At 41.6% G+C, this 17,679-nt stretch overlaps 1 protein-coding gene across 1 annotated transcript in view; it reads left to right on the forward strand.

Moving 5' to 3' along the window:
• LOC145397508 (uncharacterized) overlaps positions 1-17,679 on the forward strand; it is a 114,056-nt gene that overhangs the window by 73,369 nt on the left and 23,008 nt on the right. Inside the window, exons 5-7 of the mRNA XM_080270582.1 lie at positions 1,463-1,581; positions 4,646-4,859; positions 11,678-11,816. Of these exons, the coding sequence (XP_080126708.1) occupies positions 1,463-1,581; positions 4,646-4,859; positions 11,678-11,816 (472 nt within the window). The remainder of the gene's footprint in view (positions 1-1,462; positions 1,582-4,645; positions 4,860-11,677; positions 11,817-17,679) is intronic.

The raw sequence follows: 17,679 nt of genomic DNA on the forward strand, positions 1-17,679 counted from the left end.
TCTCTCTCTCTCTCTCTTTCCGGTCCATTTTCCCCCTTTCTCTTCTTCATAACCCTTTCCCTGATTATTCCTCTTCCAGGTCCCTCTTCCTCTTTCCTCTTCACTTTCCCTCTTCCTCTTTCCTCTTATCCCCTCTCCCCCTCCTAACGTCATAGCCCTTCCTTTCCTTCCCTGTCCCTCCTTCCTCCATCGCACTCTCTCCCTCCCTCCTTCCACCTCCAACCTCCCTCCCTCCTCCACCTCCAACCTCCCTCCCTCCTCCACCTCCAACCTCCCTCCCTCCACCTTAAACCACCTCCACCCTCCCCTCCCCTCCCTCCTCCTTATCCCTTCTTCTCCTTCCCTTCTTCTCTAACCTTTAACCTCTTTCTCTCTTCCTCTTTTCCTCCTATTCCTTCCTCTCTTCCCATACTTTAAACCCCTTTCTCTCTTCCTCTTTTCTATCTGTTCCTTCCTCCCTTCTCTTTAACCCCCTTCTCTCTTCCTCTTTTCCTTCTATTCCCTCTTCTCTCATTAATTCAACCCCTTTCTCTCTTCGTGTGTTCCCTCTGTTCCCTCTTCTCTTTCCATACTTTAACCTCCATCTCTCTTCCTCTTTTCCTCTTATTCCTTCCTTATTCTCTCATTGACATTTCCTTCTGTTCATTCTTCTCCCGCTTTACTCCGTTTCAATTTCACTTTTGTTCAGTTAGTCTCTCCGTCTCCTCTCCTTCACTCAGTATTCCATTAGCATTCCTCCCTTACCCCCATTTTTCCATCTTAGATTTTTTCCACTTTCCCATTCATTCCCTTTCCTATAAAATTTCCAGGGGAGCTTTTTCCACCTTGCATGTTAGTCTTTCCAACTTTTTCCTGCCGGGTTTAGCTTGGTGGGGAGGCTATTGCTTTGCTATATATATATATTTTTTCCAAGGAGTTTCACACCTTCACCGAGAGAAAGAGAAGTAGGGAAATTCGGAATACTTAAGGACTTGACAGGGGATTGAAATGAACTGAAGAAGTATTGTATTAACCATCTTATTCACTTAACTCTGTAGTAAATTTCATCATGTCTTCTAAAACCCCATCTGACTGACCACCTCGTGACTGAAGAGGAAGATGTGGTTGAGTGAGAGCTGTTATTGTTGTTACTGTTATTATTAGTAGTAGTAAGATTTCATTATTATTAATATTATTATTATTATTATTATTTATTTTTATTATTATTTATTATTATTATATTATTATTATTATTATTATTATTATTGTTATTTAATCATTTACTTTGGTCAGCGTATCTTAGTGTCGTGTTAGAAGTGGCTTTGGGAATTTCGCAGCACATCATAACGAAGGAGACTCATTCCTCCCTCATAGCTATGGTTTATATAATTTTATGCAACAACAACCTAGTATTCAGGTTGTGAGAGTGACCCAGTTCCATCAGATGAATGTTGAGACACTGTAATTCCTCCTTTTTTCACAGCCCCAGTGGTGCACATCCCCGGTGGTCCAGACATGTACGTGAAAAGTGGCAGTCACGTCACCATTAAGTGCATCATATCCGCAGCCCTGCACCAGCCACAGTACATCTTCTGGTACCAGGTGGGTGTTGGGGGATTGGTAGAGGACTGGGGAGGTATTGGGAGGGGACTGGGAATGATTAGAAAGGACTGGAAGGGATGTTAGTAATGGGAGTCACGTGGTTATGAAGTGCATCACATCCACAGTCCTACACCAGCCTCAGCATATCTTCTGGTACTAGGTGGGCGAAGGGAGACTGGTAGGTACTTGGGGTTGATTGGTAGTTACTGGGAGGTAACTTGGAGGGATTATGAGGGGACAGGGAAGGACTGGAAGAGATACTGGTAATGGGAGTCTCGTCAGCAGCAAGTGCATGAGGAACTGGGACTGGGCGGAGATTGGGAGGAAATAGGGAAGGGCAAAGCAGCAGCAGCTCCAGTTCATCATCGAGCATCCAGTAGGCGAGGAAGTGGGGCTGGGGGGAGACTGGAAGTAGGGAAGGGCTACGTTATACTAAACCCAGTACATCTTTTGGTACTGGTTGGGTGCTGGGGGAACTGTTGAAGATCTAGAGGGAACCAGGAGAGGATTTGTAGGGGACTGAAGATGAGGTATATTAGGATTGGATCGAGACTGAGACAGAGATTTTAAACCCCTGGCTCCGATGACAAACGTTCTTATTATCCTCATTTTATTTTATTCAGCTTTGAGGAGGCTTTTCAGATTGGAGAGGGTAGAAGTGGCATTCATTTACTCCTCCTCTATAAATCCCTCAGTTACGCTACAAATCCCCCAATACCTGAATGAAATCATCTGGAGGTAGCAAAAATAAAAAATCACGTCACCGGTCTGAAGAGGCTAAAATGGGAGTAGCAAGATGGTGGAACAGAGACTGGAAGAAACACTGAAAGGGTAATGGGGAGGAAATTTTGTGGGACCATATGGAAGACTCACAAAGGAATTAAAAGACTGGAACTGGAGAGAGCCGTGGGATGGAAGAAGAGAACTGGAAGAGAGACGAGATGAAAGGGGGGAAGTGGAAGAGAGAGCGGAAATGGAAGAGGGGAACTGGAAGAAAGACTGGAAATGGAAGAGGGAAACTGGAAGAGAGACTGGAGGTGGAAGAGGGGAACTGGAAGAGGTTAAGGGACTGGAAAGGGAACTATAAGGGAAAATGTCAGGAAATTTTGAGGGAACTGGTGAAGGACTTACATAGGAAGTGAATGAGAGAGACTGGGAATGGGAGAGAAGGGACTGGTTTGGGAAGTAGAAAAAGAACTGGAAAAAAATGGAAAAGGGGGAATGTAACAGACACTGGAAGAGTAGAGAATGGGAATGTGAAGGAAATCTAAAAGGGGATGTGTTAGAGACTGGGACAGAACTGGAAGAGAGATTGGAAATGAGACTGGACATGAGACAGGTGAAGAGAATGGGAGACAGACAGGTATAAAGACTGGGAGGGAGATGGGGAGGGAGATTAAGTTGTAGTTTGAAGGGAGACAGGTAAATTGGAGTTTGAAGGGAGACAGGTAAATTGGAGTTTGAAGGGAGACAGGTAAATTGGAGTTTGAAGAGAGACAGGTAAATTGGAGTTTGAAGGGAGACTAGAATAATACTGAAAGAGGCGCTAGAAAAGAACGAATGGAAAGAAGACTGATATAAGGAATGACTTGTTAATGGAAAGAAACATGAAAAGACTCTGGAATGGACTAAAAAAAATACACTGGACGAGGCATTTGAAAGATCGAATATTAAAAACATATAAATGGGCTCTAAAACGGTACTGAAAAAGTAGCTAAAAAAAGAGGCATTTGGAAGATTGAATATTAGAAAGACACATGAGAGAGCACTGGAAAAAAAAAAGAGAATTAATAAAAGGTAACACAAAAGAAAAACCGAAGATGAACTGGAAAGATACTAAATACAGAGACCGTGGAAGAGAGAGAGAGAGAGAGAGAGAGGGGACTGTTTAGCAAAGGGAAGGGGGCATTGGACTAGGAATTAATAACCATGCCAATCAAAAGGGGACTTCTCTGGGGACTAAACCAAGGAGTAGCCTAGCAGGGGGCGGGAGTGTGAATTAACACTTTCCATCCGGTGACTTAATTATTTGGTGTTTATTCTTGCTTCCTCCACCAGATTATATTCACAGTAGGGATTTTTTTATTTTTTAGTGAAAGGGTTAATGGAGTCTGTATCTAACACCTCTATTTAAAGAAAAAATCTCCCTAGCTGAATGAAAGGCAATGAAAATCGCAATATCAAATACATACTACGACATCACATTGAAGAGATTTACTTCCTCATGGTCGGGACAGTTCTAGTATTGTATTCCAGTAGACGCCAGACGCTTTTATTCAGCTGAGGGCGTATCAGTGGAGTCTGTGGGAGATAATGCAGTCGTCATTAACCCTCTAATAGTCAGGACAGCTCAAGTATTCTGTTCCAGGCAATATCATACAATTTTATTCAGCTTGGAGCGAGTTCTAGAAGCCTGAGAGTGTTAATAGGAAACTCTAAGCAGACAGACCCCAACGTGAATAAAATCTCTGTGCTATACCAAAAATAGGGAAAAGTCACACCATATATACGTGTCTTAGTAACATATTCTGGGTCCACTTTAACATAATTCAGAAATTTTCATATCCCTTCTTAAATGCTGAGCCGTAACAAGAGACGACTCGGGGATGCAATGTTAGTCACAAAGAAGTGCTGTGGAAAGGATTCTGAGCTGTATATTGTTTTACCACTGAAATACGAAGAATCCTTACTGTCTAGGGACGAAGATCTCGGCCTTACTGAGGTGGGCGAAAAATACCATGTATGTATTAAGTAGTGATGATAAATAGGAAGTGTGCCCATCCTACTTTCACACTATATTTTGCAGCTTGTTTTGCAGGTAATAAAGATAGATAGAAAAGGTGCCTAGTATATTTCCAGTATATTATTGCTTTATTTAATAGGTAGTAAAGACATGAAAAGGGCCCAGTATATTTTTAGATAACTTTTTTATCATTATTTGTTAACCCAATACAGTGTGTGAAATAAGCAAGTAGTAAAGGTTGGTAGTAAAGATGCCCAGTATGTTTCCAGACAAAAATCCTCTGGTTTATTTCGCCACTAACTCTTCCCTTTTTCTCCACAGGGCAAGGAGCGAGTGGTGGCAGGGGACCCAGGCAGGGGCGGCAGGGAGGTATGGGTGGAGAGGCCGACGGAGGCAGGGGGACCCGGAGGAGGGGAGGAAGAGAGGACGGTGGGGACCCTGGTCATCCCAAGGGCCTCACCTAGGGACCAAGGGGACTACACCTGCGCCCCTGCCAACCTACCCAACACCACTGTTACCCTACATGTCCTTAATGGTAAGTGAGAGAGAGAGAGAGAGAGAGAGAGGGGTGGGGGGGAAAGTGGGACACTGTAACGAGAGGTAAGTAAAATAAGAGTTTGTTGTTCTGATAAGGTGTAAGGGGAAGTTGTGTGTGTGTGTGTGTGTGTGTGTGTGTGTGTGTGTGTGGAGAGAGAGAGAAAGAGAGATTATATCTACAAAAAAGAGTAATCTCCCTGTTGAAGAACCGAGATAACGAAGATAATACGTGGTGAATGTGTAAATATTTCACTGTTTTCTGATACCATTCTTTTCAGTGAGTCTTGTGAGGAGCTTATCACCATTCTTTTCAGTGAGTCTTGTGAGGAGCTTAACATACTATTCTTTAAACCGGGAGAGTTTGAAAGCAAGTTTTTAAGTAACGTGAGGAAAATGAGAGCCAGGTTTAAATTAACATGAAGAAAACTACAGACATATTTCTTTTTTCTTGCCTCAACCAGATGATATTATTTATGGACAGACATCTAGTAGTGAAGGGGTTACTGAGAGAGAGAGAGAGATAGAGCGTCCTTGGTTTTACCTTGAATCTAAAACCTAGATTGTAGCAAATATCCTAGAACGTGAATCATGTGAATCATTTAAGGTACTGAGTAAGATATGGAGAAAAATTATTATATGTAGGGGTTTACATTGTGTGTGTGTGTGTGTGTGTGTGTGTGTGTGTGTGTGTGTGTGTGTGTGATGTAGTAGTGTATGGTGTAGTAGTGTGTAGTGGAATAGCGTCATGTGTAAGGTAGTAAATTGTGTGTATAAACTGTCTTACTGTCAAGTGAGCTTGTGTGAGATATGGCAGTGTGAAATATGATAGTGTGATGCTTGTAGTGTGAGGTGTGGTAGTGTTTGGTGTGGTAGCGTTGATTAGCAGTATGTGGTGTGTGCGAAATGTGGTAGTGGTAAGTGTGGCGTCTCTTTGTAGTATGTTGTATGTGGTGTGTGTAAATTGTGCCATTGTGAAGTGTGGTTGTATTTGATGCGGTAGTGCGGTGTGGCGGTGTGTGATGTAGTAGTATGTGGTGTGGCAGTGTGTGATGTGGTAGTGTGAGGTGTAGCAGCGTGTGGTGTGGCAGTGAGTGGTGTGGCAGTATGCGATGTGGCACTGTGTGGTGTGGCATGTGGAGCGTGGCAGTGTAAGGTGTAGTAATGTCTGCAGTGGCATAGTGGCCTAACTTCTTTAAGCCGGGAGAGGCTTACACTAGTAAATGTGATATACTGCGTTAACACGTACGGAATTACTAAATGCGGGAGCTTCAGGGCCCCTCAGTTAATGACCTTGGTGTGGTGTTGTGTGGTGTGGTGTTGGAGAATGATTTTGTGTTGTGAGGTATTGGAGAATAATTCTGTTTGGTGTGGCTTCCCTAATTCGCTAAAGTTAACGGGGATGGAACACCTCATTTCCGAAAATTGTTTGTGAGAGCCATACGGACAGGGCCATCCCTAGAGATGCTTCCCCATCAGAAATTCAGAATGGTATTAGTAAATTATATATATATATATATATATATATATATATATATATATATATATATATATATCATCAGCCGTTTGAGTATCCACTGCAGGACCGGCCTATCCCGACCGAAGTCGGGACGATACAGCCAATGTATCTCTACCAAGTGGCTTAGGCTGTCTGGTAGAGATTGTATGTAGGGTGAGAAGTGGTTGTAAGTGTAATTGTAGTGTTGGAGTGGCTTTGGATGTGTGTGTAGTCTGTGAACCAAGTGTAATCGGCCCGCGCAAGCCGACTGGGTGCAAGCATACTTTACAGTAAGCGACACTGGTTCAACCACAGCACCCCTTGTGTCCGCCAATGCAGTACGTGGCCGGGTGAACACTCCCAGAGTTTATTACCCTGGCGGGGCGCGAACCCTGGTCCACCCGTGTACGAAACTCACACTCTACCACTGTACCACATAGGCTCCATATATATATATATATATATATATATATATATATATATATATATATATATATATATATATATATATATATATATATATATATATTAGCGAAGGTAAAAAAAAATATATATATATATCAGCGAAGGTAACAAAAAGGCAGCTTGGAAATAGAGAATAAAGTGAGCAGAGAATCAAGGTTGGGTTGGAGCAGGTTAAGAATGGAAAAGTCAGAGTGGAGAAAGTTGGAAGAGGTTTTTCCCCTACTGTAAGAAACACTATTGACTGATGGTGATGATGGTCGTTGTAGTAGTGATGATGATGAGTTGTTTGTGTGTGTGTGTGTGTGTAGGAGAGAGAGAGAGAGAAGGGGGGGGGGAGCTTTACAGTACTGTGCGTTTGTATTAGTATGCACGCGTATACATATAAATAATTCATGACATCAACAGTAGCACAAATCCCCTTCAGTGTGATAGCGTGTTGTATGCTAATGTATGGAAATGTGTACGGCAGAGGCAATTTTGTGTGGCTGTGTATGTATTTGTGTGTGTGTACGTGTGTATGAATTCGTGTGTGTTTTTGGATATACGTACGTCTCTGTGTATATGTATGTATATTAAGGAGGCAGTTTTGTATGGGTGTATGTATGTGTCTGTGTAGGTGTGTAAAATGCGTGTGTGTTTTTGTAAATATGTATGTTTCTCTGTGTATTTCCGTGTATTATAAATGTAGATAAATGATTGCCTTATGGAGAGTGTAAATAATAGCTACATTTATAGTTAACAACCAATCATTTATTTATTTTTTAGAGCATATTTATCTCAGCAAGTTGATTTTGACTATATTCTCTGAGTTCGGAGATAAATTATAAAATAGAACGCCAATCCCTTACACTCAAGTCCCTGCACCTGAAACTGGCAGGAAAATGTGAGAATGACTACCACGTGCGCAAAAACAAAGAAGATTGAAATATATAAGAAAGGATGAGTGAAAATTTGACATTACAGTAATCTCCAAAGAAAAATATCAAAATTAGGGAGATACATATTGTTTATTTTGTAACTGGACGGTTGATATAGATAGATAGATGACTCTCTCTCTCTCTCTCTCTCTCTCTCTCTCTCTCTCTCTCTCTCTCTCTCTCTCTCTCTCTCTCTCTCTCTCTCTCTCTCTCTCTCATTCACGCATTCATTTCCACTCCATTTCCTTCTCTTCCCCTCTCCTCCCACTCCTACCTCCTTCCTCTCCTCTTCCTTCTTCCTCTCCCCGTCCCTTTCTTCTCTCTCTCTCTTACCCCCTACCTCTCGTCCTATCACCCACTCCTACTCTCTTCACCCCCTCCCTCCCCCTTTCCCCCTCTCCCTTTCCCCTCATCCCTCTCCCCTCCCCTCCCCTCTCTCTGTTTGACTAAGACGTGGGTAGGGACTTGGTTGAAATCCAGCAAACTAATTAATATGATTTTACAAGGCGGAGCTCAGGTAATTGATTCTCGCCCTGAGAGTAGATTAAGTGGGGGGTAGATGATGGTGGTTGATTGTGGTAGATGGTGGTGGTGGTAGGAGATTGTGGTGGTGGGAGATTGTGGTAGATGATTGTGGTGGTTGATTGTGGTAGATGGTGGTGATGGGAGATTGTGGTAGATGGTGGTGATGGGAGATTGTGGTAGATGGGAATGGTGGGAGATTGTGGTAGATGGTGGTGATGGGAGATTGTGGTAGATGGTGGTGGCGGGAGATTGTGGTAGATGGGAATGGTGGGAGATTGTAGATGATGGTGGTGGGAAATTGTGGTAGATGGTGGTGGTGGGAGATTGTGGTAGATGGTGGTGGTGGGAGATTGTGGTAGATGGTGGTGGTGGGAGATTGTGGTAGATGGTGGTGATTGTAGATTGTGGTAGATGGTGGTGGTGGTAGAAGATGGTGGTAGATTGTTGTGGTGGTGGGAGATTGTGGTAGATGATTGTGGTGGTTGATTGTGGTAGATGGTGGTGATGGTAGGAGATTGTGGTAGATTGTTGTGGTGGTGGGAGATTGTGGTAGATGATTGTGGTGGTTGATTGTGGTAGATGGTGGTGATGGGAGATTGTGGTAGATGGTGGTGGTGGGAGATTGTGGTAGATGGTGGTGGTGGTAGGAGATTGTGGTAGATTGTTGTGGTGGTGGGAGATTGTGGTAGATGGTGGTGGTGGTAGATGGTGGTGATGGGAGATTGTGGTAGATGGTGGTGATGGGAGATTGTGGTAGATGGTGGTGGCAGGAGATTGTGGTAGATGGGAATGGTGGGAGATTGTAGTAGATGATGGTGGTGGGAAATTGTGGTAGATGGTGGTGGTGGGAGATTGTGGTAGATGGTGGTGGTGGGAGATTGTGGTAGATGGTGGTGGTGGGAGATTGTGGTAGATGGTGGTGGTGGGAGATTGTGGTAGATGATAGTTGGTAGTGGTAGATGGCGTGGTAGCGGGAGGTTGTGGTAGATGGTGGTAGTGGTAGATTGTGGTATGTGGTAGTGGATAGTGGTAGATGGGAGTGATACTGGAAGATTGTTGGAGATGGTGGTAAATAACAGTAGATGAATGGTAGTGGAAAATTGTGGTAGATGGTAGTAGATGGTGGTAGATGGGAGTGGTAGAGAGAGGTTGTGGTAGGTGGGGTTGTTGTTGTTGCTGCTCCTGTTGTGTACCACCTCCTCCAGTCCACCATCATCCTTTCGGGGGATAGGGAAGTAGTTGAGGGACGTCTGTGTAGCTAGGCAGTTGATCCGCCCGGTTATATCAGTGCCATCACGTGAAGGCGCTCCTGTCCTGCACCGGTAGATAGGGTAGTTGGTGGTAGAAGATTATGATGGATGACGAGAATAGAGGAAGATTGTGGTAGATGATGATAGTGATAGGTGGTGATGGTGGTAGTGGTAGGTGATAGGTGATAGTGGTACATGGTGGTGGTAGTTGTAGGTGGTAGGTGGTAGATGATAGTGGTAGATGGTGATGGTGGTAGATGATGATAGTGGTAAGTGGTGATGATGGTAGTGGTAGATGGTAGATGATAGTGGTAGGTGGTGATGGTGGTAGTGGTAGGTGGCGATGGTGGTAATGGTAGGTGGTGATAGTGGCAGTGGTAGATGGTAGCGTTGGTAGAGGGTTGTGGTAGTGGCTTTAGGGTGATGGTAGTTGTAGCTGGGAGTGGTGACAGGATGGTAGTGGTAATAGATAGGGTGGTAGATGATGATGGTAGGTGGTCGTAGATTTTGGTAGTAGATGGTAGAGGAAGATGACTCTCTCTCTCTCTCTCTCTCTTTCTTTCCTGTAACTTCAACATCCAGCCTTTGGTTCTTTTTTCTTTGCTTAAAACAAGAAGTGAACGGTAGTAGAGGGTAGAAATAGATAAAAATAGATTGGTAGATAAACGATAAGAGGCGTGAAATAAAGTAAATGGTCGATAGATAGATGTGACTAGAGGACGGAGAAAGAGTAGGTGATAGATAGATAATTGGCAGTAGGCCAGAAATAGGTCGGAGTAGATAGATAGATAGATAAATAGCAGGTGAGGACAGCGATAGATATGGATAGATTTGTTGATAGATAGATGGTAATAAATGGCGGATAGATAGATGGGTAGATAGATAGATAGTTAATAGACAGGGATAGATAAATAGTTGATAAAGGGTACAGATAGATTAAATGGGTAGATAGATAAATGGTAATAAAGACCAGAGTAAACAGATAGATTAAAGTAGATAGACAGATTAATGTTCGCTCACCCGTCACCGGCAGAACCCTAGCTAATACCACCTCGCCTCCTGGCACAATCAAGTGGAATGGTAGGGAATGGTAGGGGAATGGTAGTATGGTAGCTTGTATTCTTTTGCGATAGTCTAGTTGGTATATTTGTGATTTTGTAATGCAGTGGTTGTCGTGTTACAGGGAGGCATGGTAGAGGTATGGCAGTATGGTGGTTGGTGTTATGGTAGTATGATAGAGGTATGGTAGTGTGGTTGTTGGTATTTAATGGTATGGTAGGGATTGGTAGAAGTATAGCAGTGAGATGGATGGTAGCTTCGTGTAGTGTGGTAGTTGGCGTTATGTATTATGGTTGTGGTATGGTAGTGTGGTAGGTGGAAGTTAATTGGTATAGTAAAGGAGTGGTTTGGTATGGTTGCGTATGGTAGGGGAATAGTAGAGACATCGGAGTGTATGATAAGGCCAAGTTTTCGCCCCTTTTTTTTTTTATCTTATTTCGCGTTTGACATAAAACCACACGGGTATGGTCCCACATCCTTTCCATTTCACTTCCTCGTGACTAGCACCGACTTCTAGATTTAATCGATTGTTTCATCTCAGCATTCAAGGCATTTCTAGGCCAGGTTTAAGTGAAAGCAGCGCAGGAGAGAATTATGGTATGCAAATAAGCACTAAGTGATGTAAAGCAATCAGAAGGCAAAGAAAAAAAAAAGAAAGACAACAGCAGTACGTCGCTTTGGTCTTTACCCTTTCAGCACGATGACGCATTTTGTTTTTGTTTTTTTTTTTGTAAATAAAAGACTGTCCCACGATGACAGCCATGCAGTCGCGAGGCATAAATTTAACCTTCTCACTGTCTTCTTCTTCTTTCATACTAACCCTCATTAACGTCAGTAACCTCTAGCCGCTTCTAGGGAAGATTGGGACTTAGAAGAATGGTGTCTTTATCATTCAGTAGTGGTATGGGAATAGTAGCATGGTAGGGATAGTATGGAATGTTCAAAAATGGTGGTAGAGGCAGTGGAAGTAGAAAAGTAGATATGGTAACAGGAACATAGTAGAGGTAGCGTGGGATTTAAGTATGGAAGCGACAGTAGGAGTAGAATAGTAGAAAAGTATGAGTATTGTAAGTACAGTAGGCTAACCCCACTAACCCATCCCCAGGAGAGCACCCAGCCGCTATGTACCACGGGAGCGCCGACCCCCACCGCCCCCTGGCCCCCCTGCTACTGTTGTTGCCCCTTCTCTGCTGGCTGCTGGGGGGAGTCAGACCCCACCAGCCCCCCCTCGCCCCCAGACCGAGGTGATCACAGAGGCGCAGCTCCATATAGACTGAACTAGCCTGATTTAACCTAACAAGTGATAACTTAACCTTACCCAAAATAATCTAACCTAATCTAACTTAATCTGACCTGTCCTAATTAAGCTTAATCTATCCTTTTCTTATCTACCATAGCTTGACCTATCCTCTTCTTATCTGACTTTTTCTGTCCTGTCCTGTCCTGTCCTGTCCCTACTTATCTCGAGCTGACCTTGTCCGAGAGATAACCAGACCTACCCTGACCTGTTCTCATCACACATTGTCTGACTTATCTTTTCATCTAACCCATTTAACCCAACTTAACCCGAATTGCCTTTATTAGAATGAAAATCTAACCTAACCTAACCAAACCTAACCTAACCTGACCCACCATTGCCAAAACTAACAGAATCACCCAACGTAACTTAACTACCAAACAAACAAACCCAGATATTACATAGTGCTAAAAACAGTGAACAAAATCCACGAAACAAGAGTAACCTTACCATTCTGAAATTCCCATTGCCTTTTCTGCCAGATTTTACCTATCTTCGTACCTACTCCTTTCTTAATTTTTAAAGATTCCCCTTTTACCTTGTCTTCCCTCTTTATGTGTTTGTTTAAGTTTACTTTGACTTGCTTTATTTCTTTTCCCCGTCTCCCTTCCCTTTCTTCCTTTCACCCCTCTTCCTCTCATTTCCTTAACTTTCCTTCACCCCTCTTCCCCTCCTCTCTCCTTCACTTCCCTTCACTCCTCTCCCCTTCCCTTCCCTTCACTCCTTTCCCCGTTACTTCCCTTGAACCTCTCCCCTTCGTTTCACCTTTTTCTTTTTACCCCTCTTCCCTTCACCCCACTTCCTTGTAACATCCCTTCCCATTCCCAGTCATCCACGTCCCCTTCCTTCCCTCTGCTCTTCCCCCCAAGGCAGCCCCTCCCTTTTATTTCCTAGCTACTCGTAAATTCGACAAGGTTTTTCTGTCCGCCTTTCTCCCCATCACTTGCCCTGGTGCTTCCCCCTCCCTCTCCACCCTCACCCTCACCCTCCTGTCTCCTCTACTCTTTTTCTGCCCCCCTCCTTCATCCACTCTTCTTTTCCACTCCACTCTTCCTCTTCCCTGTCCGTCTCCCATACGCTTCCATAACCTTATTGCCCAATTTTTCTCCTCGCTACCCTTCAGGTCTCCCTCCTCCCCTACCCTTCAGGTCTCCCTCCTCCCCTCTTATCTCTCTCCCCAACATCTTCTTTCCGTACCCTTCTCCCCATCCTCTTTCCCGTCTCTTTCCTCTTTCTCTGTCTTCTCTCCCCGCTCCTCCACTCTCTCCTTCTCCCCGTTCTCATTTCTCGCCAACCCTCCTACTTTCCTCTTCCCTTCCGTTTTCCGTCTCCCTCCCCCTCTCTTCCTCTTCCTCCCCTCTCTTAATCCCTCAATACCTACAGTGAAAGAAAAACCAAGCAGTGATAAAAGTGAAAAGTCCAGTGATAATAGTAACAGAGGGTGAAAATATTTATATATAATCACTAAGTGTCAGTTATTTTTATAGTTATTGATTAAGAACGAAAAGGAAAAAGAAATCGCCTATATGTTGTTGGTTATGTGTAAATATATGAATACCTGTGTAAGATAAAAATTATATATATAAATACCTATACATATACATACTATAAATGTTGTTGTTGTGGAGGAAAGCTTTACGTGCTGGGCGAACGACGAATTATTTAACGTAGATAATTTACGATAATTATTTTTTACAATTATTCGTCAACAGGGTCGGTACAATGTGTAAATACGGTGTCGTTTTTTGTAAATACATATAAATTTACCACCGGTCTTCAGTGTAAATAAAAAAGCGGTGAAGTTTTGTGTATATATCCAAATTTTAAAACGGAAAAAACACCCGTGACTCATGTACATATATTTAAGGAAATTAAGTTTTTTTTTTTAATATTGCCTCTCTCCCCCATCCACTTAAAAGCAAAAATATCCTCTCCAGAAATCCTCTTGTGGGTTTGTACATAGTTTTCCAAGTTGTGTGTATGTGTGTATGTTGGCCTGATCCCTGCAGAGACAGATGAGAGCTCAAGGTATTTTTTTTAAAGGTGTATTGTTAATTTCTTTAATCTGGTGATGTAGTTCTCCTTTAAGGCTATCGGTGCTGCAGAGCGACGCCTTCACTTGGTGGCACTGATATAACCGAGCTGATCTGCTGTCCGGGTATTCGAACGTCTCTCAACTCCCTCCCTATCCCCCGAAAAGGAGGATGGTGGACTGCAGGAGGACAGCTTCAGCCTGCAGTCCACAGGGTTCAAATGTAGATGAGTCTCGGTCTGCCACTCCTCGTCCTAGTCCCACCAGAGGATTATATTAAGCCTTAGAAGGACGCGCGGTAGTGAAGAGGTTATTGAGAACTATATTCAACCCCTCCAGTTCAAAAAGCCTCCCCTAAGCTGAATAAAATCGTCTGGAGATGACAAGGTAAGGTGAGAAGTACGTCACTGAATTAAAGGGGTTAAAAGAGGGAGAAAAGGAGGTGTAAGGAAGCCCCAGATTTTTTTTGACGAAAATTATGAGGCATATGACAAGGATAGAAGCTGTCTGACTGTTTCCATGCCGTTGCTGACTGCGTTCTGCAATATGGGATGCAGGCTAATTACAGGTAGAAATGACAGGTGTACCGTAAACGACCGTCAAAATATCAGGGGCATGCTTACTCCTTGGCGCACCCAGTTTTTGCAAGACGGTTTACAGGGCCGGTGTCAACTCTTCTCAAACTAGTTATAGGTGTGAGCTCAATACAAAATAAGGAAGAAAAATTGAAACAGATGAACGATGTCAAGAAAAAAAATATGTATATGTATGATCATTAGAAGTCGATAAAAAAAAGCATGAGTAAATAAGGAAATTAAAAGAAAAAGTGACGAAAAAATGTAGGAAAAATAGCACAAGAAAATGAGAAGGAATGGTAAAGTAAAACACGAAAAGAAATTAAGGAAAAAGGACGAACTGAAGACACTTTAAAGACGAGAGAGAGAGAGAGAGGGAGAGAGAGGCGGGTGAAAGTGTGTGAAAAGCAAGGAAGCGGATGAGAGAGAGCAAAGGATTATAAAACAAGGATATTTGGACAGTGGAGGGAGTCATCACCATCATCATCATCATCTCCATCCACACGCATCATCATCATCATCTCCATCCACACGCATCATCATCATCATCTCCATCCACACGCATCATCATCATCATCATCATCTCCATCCACTCGTATCATCATCTCCATTTCCATCCTCACGTATCATCATCATCATCATCATCATCATCGGTCATTGCCTCTAGCCACACCAATCCACACGTATCGTCATCATCCTCATCAATTTTTCACCCCCGTCATCACCACCTTCATTCGTCATCAGTGCAAAAACCTCGTCCGAATATAAATGGAAAGAGAGACTAATTACGTTGACCCTCCATTCGCTGTTCCAAAATAGATCGTTCAGGAATATTTTAAAATCTCTTCTTAATGGTGGAGGACAAAGCGAACTACATTGATACAAAGGCCAATTAATTAGAATAAATTTTCTTTTTATTTTGGAAATTGTATGGCGATTGTGTGATATTATTATTATTATTATTATTGCAGATTTATTTGTCACGGAAATTGTTACTATATCCATCATTTACTACTGCTACTACTGCTGCTACTACTACTACTACTACTACTACTACTACTACTATTACTACTACTACTATTACTACTACTACTACTATTACTACTACTACTACTACTATTACTACTACTACTACTACTACTACTGCTACTACTACTGCTACTACTACTACTAGTACTACTACTACTACTATTGTTGTCATCGCCGTCGTTGTTTTTATTTATACACCGGAAGGTATTATTATCATCCATTACTTATTATTATTATTATTATTATTATTATTATTATTATTATTATTATCATTATTATTTCAAAGAATCTTAAAATAATCACAGCATCATAAATACCGCTCATCATCTTTTAATAAACCATCATATCCCATGTTCATTAAGTGCAAGATTTATTACCACTTAAAACAAAGCAGAAGTAATTTAGTGTCATCAGGTGTAATTGTATTTAATTATATTGAAGTCGTGAGTCGGGAGTGATACAGGTGACGAGTGGGAAGGAGAGAGAGAGAGAGAGAGAGAGCAGTGAAGCGAGAGAAACAAACGAAAGAAATGAAGGAGAGAAATGATTAATTGGAGAAAATATATATAAAAACAAAAACAAAAATAAGGAAGGAAAACTGAAGAAAAATGTGAGAAAGTGATATGTAAACGAGAGAAAAAGATAGTGAGAAATAATGAAAGAGAAGTGAGAAAGTAGACAAAGGAAAAAAAGAGAGGAAAGATAATACAAACATGACAGACAAATATTTACTAAAAAAAAATAAATACATAATAATAGACAGGTTAGAAAGAGGAAATTATAGAAAAAAAAAACACTGAGAAAAACATGGAGAGCATACGGTAAAGAACAAAGAAAAAAAGGGAGAAGAGAATAAGAAAAAGCATACGTGTGAAAAAATGCTAGGAAAAAAAAACAGAAAAGCGTAGAAAAGAAAATAAAGAAAATGTAAATAAGGAAGAGAAATAACACACAAACTAACAAAGACATAAAAGACAAAGTGGGAAAGAGGGAGAGAGAGAAAAAAAAACAGCGATAATCAGAAATAGTTCTTGAAAAACGGAGGCGAAAAGATGTGGAAAAAACGAACGAAAAAAACAATAGCACGTGTGTAAATAAAAACAAAACGAAATATGGAAATAAAAAGTAAGAAAAACGCAAAACAGAAAAACACAGTAGAAAATTGTAACTAAGAAAAAGAACCACACAAACAAACAGTCTCGACCCAACGCTTTACTACCTTATGGACAATCAGACAAACAAACAAACACAATCAAAACAAATTAATACATACATACATACACAAATACACACACACACACACACACACAAACAGTCAAAACAAATTAATATACATACATACATACATAAATACACACACACACACACACACATACATACATGCATACACATACATACATACATACCCACAACCAAACACCGAGAACACAAACATCTAAAAACACAGGAAGAAATATATATCAGATACAAAAACACTTAAACAAGCAAAAAGGCAGCCAATAGAGACATCAGCAAACAAACAAACACAGAGTCAAACACGTAAACACCTACATATGTACAGGTAAATGTGTACAGAAAAAAAAACAGTTAAATTAAGGCAAACACAACGCAAGGACAAACAAACACACAAGGACAAGCACAGCCAACCTCACAGAGACATCATATTTAGAGAGAGAGAGAGAGAGAGAGAGAGAGAGAGAGAGCGAACACACAAGGACAAACACACACACTTAGCACAAAACACCAGATATAAACAGACACTAAAACAAGGATAAACAAACAAAAAACTAACGAAAAAACAAACACATGAGACTTCTGTATAAACAGACAAACACATAAACAAGGCTAGGCAAACAGGTACAAACACGAACACAAAAAACAAACATATAACAAAGTAAAAAGCAAACATCAGATATAAACACAGACTCAAAAACAAACAGATAAACACAAACTCAAAAACAAACAGCAGATATAAAAACTAAAAAACAAACATCAGATATAAACAAACTCAGACATCAGATATAAACACTCAGAAATAAACATCAGATATAAACTAAAAAACAAACATATAAACAAACACAAACATCGGATATAAATACGCTATAAAACAAGCCTCAGATATAAACACAAACTCAAAAACAAACATCAGATATGAACACAAACTCAGAAACAAA

Source organism: Coenobita brevimanus, chromosome 5 (genome assembly GCF_032717465.1).
Source record: "Coenobita brevimanus isolate Jiangsu-jjx chromosome 5, ASM3271746v2, whole genome shotgun sequence".
Classification (NCBI taxonomy): domain Eukaryota; kingdom Metazoa; phylum Arthropoda; class Malacostraca; order Decapoda; family Coenobitidae; genus Coenobita; species Coenobita brevimanus.